At 49.8% G+C, this 6823-nt stretch overlaps 1 protein-coding gene across 2 annotated transcripts in view; it reads right to left on the bottom strand.

Annotated features, from left to right (window-relative positions):
• Positions 1-6823, bottom strand: part of BDH2 (3-hydroxybutyrate dehydrogenase 2) — a 34672-nt gene that overhangs the window by 27205 nt on the left and 644 nt on the right. The window contains exons 1-3 of one of the 2 annotated variants that reach the window (XM_045284282.1): positions 6206-6393; positions 3953-4059; positions 2610-2688 (exon numbers count right to left, since the gene is read on the bottom strand). In XM_045284282.1, the coding sequence (XP_045140217.1) occupies positions 2610-2688; positions 3953-4024 (151 nt within the window). In that variant the 5' untranslated portion in view covers positions 4025-4059; positions 6206-6393. Of the gene's footprint in view, positions 1-2609; positions 2689-3952; positions 4060-6205; positions 6394-6823 lie in introns of those variants that run through there. The other variant, XM_004703289.2, reaches the window with a different exon arrangement.

The raw sequence follows: 6823 nt of genomic DNA, 5'->3' as shown, positions 1-6823 counted from the left end.
GTGAATCTGAAGAGGACTTTATAGATTGGTATTGGAATTTATGGGTTAATATTGGACTTATGGACGTGATCTGGACTGGGCTGGGGTGTTTTCTCAATATTTAACTGCTCTTGTATATAAAGCTCTTCCTTGTACACATATGAGTGTCTCTGAATATGTTTCTCTAGTCTACCCAGACTAACACATTGTTGCTAGGTGTAGTCCATAGAAAGCAGTTCTATTCTGTCCCATAGGGTCATCATGAGTAGGAATGCAACTCACAGAGGGTACAGGGTGGGGTGTGTGTGTGAATATCTGTGAAAGCACACATGGGTTTCAAAGATTTGGTATGAAAAAGATAATATAAAATATTTCATTAATTTTGAAATTATTAATTACATGATATGTTGGATTAAGTAAAACCCATTAAAATGAATTTTAATGGCTGATTTTTGTTTAATGTGACTATTTAAGAAAACAAAATGACATGTTCTTCACATCACATCACATTTCTATTGGGCAGCTCTGCCCCCTGGAGGAGAGGTGACAGCCGGGTCTGAAGGATCATGAAAAGTTAGTTACTTTTCTTCTCCCTTGAGATCAGATGAAATAGCTCGTGCCATCAAGCCATGTGACTCAGAGGGGCCCAAGGACAACTGAACAAACACTGCCCGGTCCTGCACCACCCTCACAATCACCGTCATATTTGAGCCCTTGAGTGCGGCCACTGTGTCACTCCCTCTTGTCAAGCATCTTCCTGATAGGCCACCCCTCCACTGGACCGTGGATGGTGCCCTTTGCCAGGGACTGGCCTCTCATGATTACAAGTTCAAAGTACATGAGTCTGAAAGGTAGGACGATTAGGGATAGAGGGGGTTGTCTCCACCGAATGTCTACACTGAATGAAAATTATCTGGCCATGCCACAATAAAGGGATGCAAAGTAATCAGGGGCGCATTAGACTCCTGTGGGGACAATCCAAAGCTGAGCATGCTCAGACCCAGGTCACCTAGGCCCCGGTGGAGATTAACCCACCCACACGAGGCTCCAGCATCACACACATGGGCCTGAACTCAGCCACTCTGATCCGGCCAACACCCTCAACCAAGCCCTGCCAGCCAGGATGGGGGATTGGGCTAAACAACCGACTGGGAACAGGTGCTGCCTTCTCAGGGTGGGATCTCGCGGGGGCACTGCACTGCACAGCGCTGGCATGCCCTCCCAAGGCTCGCCCTCTCTCCCAAACTTTGTCCTTTTTTAGTTCAGAGACTCCACTTTCTGGCCACTTTCCACGTGGTTTTTCGTGCTCCCCTAAAGCGGCCATTTCCGGTCGCCAACGTTGCAGATAGCGTGTACTGCCTGAGATGGTCATACCTGCAACGTCCCCCTGTCCCTCACTTGGCTTTACGGAAGTGCTTCTGCCACGTGGATTCTGTCAGCATGGCAAAGCGAGAACCGAGGCGAACCATCCCGGAAACCTAACCAGACGAAGGCTTGTTTCTAGGGAGCTTTCTGGTTGTGTTTCTTCCAAGACAGGCTCGTGTGGTCTTTGGGCAGTCTGTGGACCTGTCGATATTCTTCACCAGCACCACAATTCAAGTGCATTGGTTCCTACTCGGGCTTCCTTATTTAACGTCCAACTTTCACCTGCATATGAGCCGACTGTAATACCGTGGGTCAGGTGCACCTTTGTCTGCAAAGTGACATCTTAGCTTTTCAACAATTTAAAGAGATCTTTGCCGCAGATGACCTGGTACAAGGCATCATTTGATCTCTGGACTGCTTCCGTGAACACTGATTTCTTCCGTGAACACTGTGAATGCAGGCAAGGTGAATTCCTTGACAACTTTTTGTTTTGATTTTATAGAAATTTGAAGTTTTGGTTCATGTTTTCTCCATTCTTTCAGGGTTCATTTACTACGAACTATTTTGCTATTCTAATGATAATGGTATTATGCACCCTTTAATCATTCTGATGGTAATCAAATCAGGGTCATAATCATAGAAAGGGTGAAAATGTGGATCAGGACTTCAAATTTCTTTAAAAAACTAAGTAAATAAAATTAAAACACCAAAACAGCCACTAGCTTGAGTGAGACCAGCAGGCTCTCTGAGACTCTTCAAATCTTTAGCAGAAACCGGCGCAAGGTGACCTTGTAGATAAATAACAAATTGGCTGAGAAACACAATATTACCGGTAAGTACTGTGAGTCTCTGTGACACAGAGTAGTTAACAATTACTTGGAAACAGGGGTCAGGAGAACCAATGAATGGAAGGGGTATGATGATATGATGAGTGAGCCCTTTCCTGTGAAACGCAGTTGAGAGTGGTCAGGGGCGGGGAAGTGCCGGGAATGCTGGGAGAACAACCGTGAAAGGCGACCGACATTACTGCCCCACTGTGTGCAGTCCTTGGATGGGAAGGGACAACGCATGGGTGGACACAGCTCCTGGAGCGGCTGCCGAGCATTCACACAGACCTTTGCAACGAAGTCCTGAATCCCTCACAGCACATGGACCTGATAGTAGAGAAGACTGGACAAAGACCAGCGGAGGTGAACAACAGGACCCTTTTCTCAACCTGTGAATGGCAGATTCCGAATCCCAATCCGAGCTGCCGAGCCGCTTACCTGGATGACCCTCCAGTTCCTGAAGTTTGGCCGCATTGATGTCTGTAGCTATGACTCGGGCACCTTCTCTTGCAAAGACCTAGTGGACACAATGCACAAATCAAGCCTGTGGCTCTTGGTTAAGCTGCCATCGCCAATGGAAAGTCAGTTGGCCCTCTTCCCCTTGCTTGTGTTTCCATTTATTTTCCCTATAAAACAGATTGGATCTCGCACTCTCCAGTCTCACCCAAGACCCTCATTGTTATCACTGTTATTGACTTTGATCATTAAGTAGAACACCGTGACATATGCTGTGCTTGCCGCCTGAATGTGCCCCGCTAAGGCGTCTCAAATAAGATCGGGTTTTAAAAGGTAGGGCTCTGCTGTAACTGTTACTAACACCTCCGCAGATAGTGCTGTTCTGTGATTTGATAGCCTGTTTTCTACTTCTGAGCATGTGAATAAACACTAAGTCATCAGGGAACAGTGGGTTGTTCCACACTGCCCCTCCCAAGAGTAGCCTAGTGCTTTGATAAACATCACCCTCCCCCGCTTCACGACATAGAGGGTGCATAATGAGCTATGGGTGAGTTTGGGAGTAGAAAACGGGAGGAGATGATGCAAATTAGAAGGCAATGGAAATGATACACTTCGAACCCTGTAGTTTGATATGTAACTGAAAACTCGATGCTAGCGAGTGGATGCCAACTCATGGCCACCCTATAGGGCAGGGCAGGGTAAAACTGCCTCTGAGTTCCTGAGACTTTTCTCTCATGACGGGAGTAGAAAGCCCCATCTGTCTCCCACAAAGTGCCTGGTGCTTTCAAACTGCTGGCCGTATGGTTCGCAGCCCAGTGAGTAGCCACTAGGCTACCCGGGCTCTAGTCCTGTGTCATTTCTGAAGGTAGGCTGCCCAGTGGTACCGTGGCTACACACATGCCAGTGGCGCTGGGGACGAAGGGATCTGGCTGCCTGCCTCTGCCACGGAGATGAGAAGGCCCGAGGAGGTGTTCTCTCCTGGTCCCTGGGAGCGGAACGGACTCCAGGGTCCACCGCAACAGCAGTCCTGTGGGATCCTCCCAGTGGGTTTATGATGGTGCAGGGAAACCGAGGCAGAGAAGTACGTTTTCTCAGAACCAAAGGCCTTCAATGACATCACAGAGGAAACATGGGACATGTGAGGTAGTCATCCCTTCATCAGCCTGAGGGGTCCGCGGCATTGATTTATTATTTATTGGTGACCATTTAAAACAACAGCAACACAATGTCAATAGAGAGAGCGGAGAGGGATTAAATGACAGTGGAGTCGTTCCACATAATTCAATACCTCAAAAGGTAGCAAGCAAAACAACAAGATCCCTCACCAAGGCGGCTGCCCGGCCGATGCCCTGAGCAGCAGCCGTCAGGACGATGACCTTGCCATCCAGTCGACCCATCCTGACACCGGGAGCTGAATCAAAAGGCACGGGTGCTTAAACAAAACAGAACAGAGCATCTCTGGTGAATACATGCATCACAGCAAGCCAACCCAGCAGTTTCTGCATGGACAATTCAGTGGCCTGGGTGAGGTTCTTCAAGCCGGGCGACTGTCCTAGCTATCTCTTCCCAATTCCTCCCGCCCGAGGGCGGGCACGCCAGCACACATTCCCACGCAGGCCCTCACATCTAGAAAGAACAGGTGAACGTGAGTCATTGTGCACCGCCCAGCACCTTCGTACAAACAGTCCCACCCTCGGAATGCTTCAAGGATGCTTCCTCCAGACACCCAGGCTTACACTGCAGACACGTTCAGCACGGTCCATGGCAGTGGTAACTGGCAACAGACTCTGGACTTGAATCAGAACGTCAATGCTCAGCACAGGGTTTCTAGGAAGCTGGGGTGGGAGCCCCCCAATCAGTTCTGAGTCTCCACCAGGGAGCAGGAGTCTGGCCCTCAGGCACTAGCCTGGTCATGTCTGTGGTGGGACTCGGTGTACTTGAACCACATGGTCAGTAGGCATCCCTGGAGCAAGGGGTCCCTGGGCTACCTTCTAAGCTTTCGAATCTGCAGCCATGTTCAAAACCCCACAGTGATTCTGAATTCTGTGATAGTCTCTGTTATTTTCCATGTCCTATTTAAGCAGCAGCTGAGTCTCTGTGTCCTTGGACACCCTTCTGGGCTCAGCCGATGGTCTTTCTCATCAGGGTGATTTGTCTTTCTCCTGCTTAAGATTTAATAAATGGGCCGCTACACATTGTATTTGAACTTGGGGGTCTCCTTTCCCCTTAAACAGAAGTTTAACACACTTTTTGGTTCCTTCAGTCTCTATCGACCACAGCCTTTGATGCAGAGGCTGAAGAGGTGACATCTTGTCCCTCACTGCCACCAGCATTGTTTGTGTCCTTGAAACGCAGGCCTGCCTCTGTCTCTCCTGCACGCCTTTGGTAAGGTTGGCACCATCGAAAGTCTATAGTTCCCCTTTGGCCTTTAAAAATGATTGCAGGACCAGCCTCAAAGAGTCAATGCACAAAATCCAGTTGTGCTCAGGATTCCCACTGTACAGAACCTGATCTCCTGGGTTATCTCACCCCTCACTCCCCTGCAGCCATCAAGCCGAGTCTAACTCCCAAAGACTGGGACTACGTGACAGGGTAGAACTGCTCTGTGGAGAGTCACAGGCAGGCTCTGGAGCGCAGTTGGGAGGCCGCTGCAGGCGCTGGACAGAAAGAGTGAAGGAGAGGGGTGTGGATGAGCTAAGAGACAGGGCCTGGGATACCAGTGCCACCTAATGCCAAGAGGTTTTGAGACGATAGATATGAATTCAAACCTTGGTCTCCTGATTCCAGGCCTGGGAGAAGGCCAAGTGCTCCTAACATTCTTGCTCTGGTGGGACAACCGCAGCCCACCTCTCCAAAACCACCATGAGTCCATGCCTCAAGGACCTCCATCCTGGAGGGATCATGGGCCTGTGGGCCTACACGGGCCATGGGAGAGACGACCGGGCAATGCTCTGTCATTGCACACAGGTTGCTGTGAGTCCGAATGGCCTCCACAGTGTCCAACAGCAAATTGTTCTCGGAAGAAGTATGGCCAGAGTGCTCCTTAGGAGCAAGGATGGCAACATTTCATCTTATATACTTTGGGCACGTTGTTAGGAGAGAGTTCAGTCTCAGGAGAAGGACATCGGGCTTGGTAAAGTGGAGGGACCATGAGAAAGAGGAAAACCTTCAACATGATGGATGGTGGGCCCAATGGCTGCAACGATGGGCTCAAGCGAAGGGACAAGAGCGAGGCTGGGGCAGCGGCAGGCAGCCTTCCATTCTGTTGTGCAGAGGGTCCCTATGGGGTGGAGCTGACTCGATGGCACTTAACATCAACAACAATGGGCCCCGGGCCCAGCCCCTGGGCTGGTCCCAGTGAATGCCTGCGTTCTGCAGGGTTACTAACCACGGCAGCACCTTTCCCAGGAGCCTCTCTGATGGCTAGACGCTTCTTGTGGAACCTTCCTCAGACTACACATCATCCACCCCCTGGCTTCATCTCTCTTTAGGGGTCAGGTTCACGACTCTCTCAGCATTCCCCACCATTTTCTCTCCCACACTCACGTCATAAAAATAATAGGCATGCTTAGTTGTACCTCGGAGGATCTGTCTTAGCCATCCACCACCGACGAACTGTTTCAGGGATCAATCTTCGACTCAGACATTCTACAATGTGGGCTGCGTTGCCAGGCGGCGGAGAAGCTGGGTTTGGACGGTGCCTGGCCTGCTCCCATTCAATGGATTTACTGCTTATTTTCCCTTTCCCTCTAATACGGAAACAGCTAAGAGATGCACTATATACAGGAGGGTCCATCAAAACCAAACAAAAACCCTCACTGGCATCGCGTTGGTTCAGACTCAACGTTGACCATCTGGGAGCCCTGTTCAGGGTGTCATTTTAAAAGCCATTCTTTGGCACCCTCGTGGCACTATCAGTAAGCACTGGATACTGGAAACTAAATGCAAAGTCCAACGCAGCTCACACTCCCCAGCCGCTCTGCGAAAGAGAGACGACTGGCTGCGCCCACAAAGACTTACAAAGCCTTGGGAACCCTATGTAAAGAGGTTATGGGCTAGAATGGACTCAATTCTAGGTGGCAATGGGTTTTGTTATCTATTTATTTATTTTAATGCAATAGCCCTTCGGGACGTTTTGGTCCTCCGGCGTCTGGAAGACGGAGGGCCGGGAATTCTGCTGGGAACCATGGCTTTCC

Source organism: Echinops telfairi, unplaced genomic scaffold (assembly GCF_000313985.2).
Source record: "Echinops telfairi isolate 266 unplaced genomic scaffold, ASM31398v2 ScPeMD7_7468;HRSCAF=8506_0, whole genome shotgun sequence".
Taxonomy (NCBI): domain Eukaryota; kingdom Metazoa; phylum Chordata; class Mammalia; order Afrosoricida; family Tenrecidae; genus Echinops; species Echinops telfairi.
This window is presented reverse-complemented; position numbering and strand designations above follow the sequence as displayed.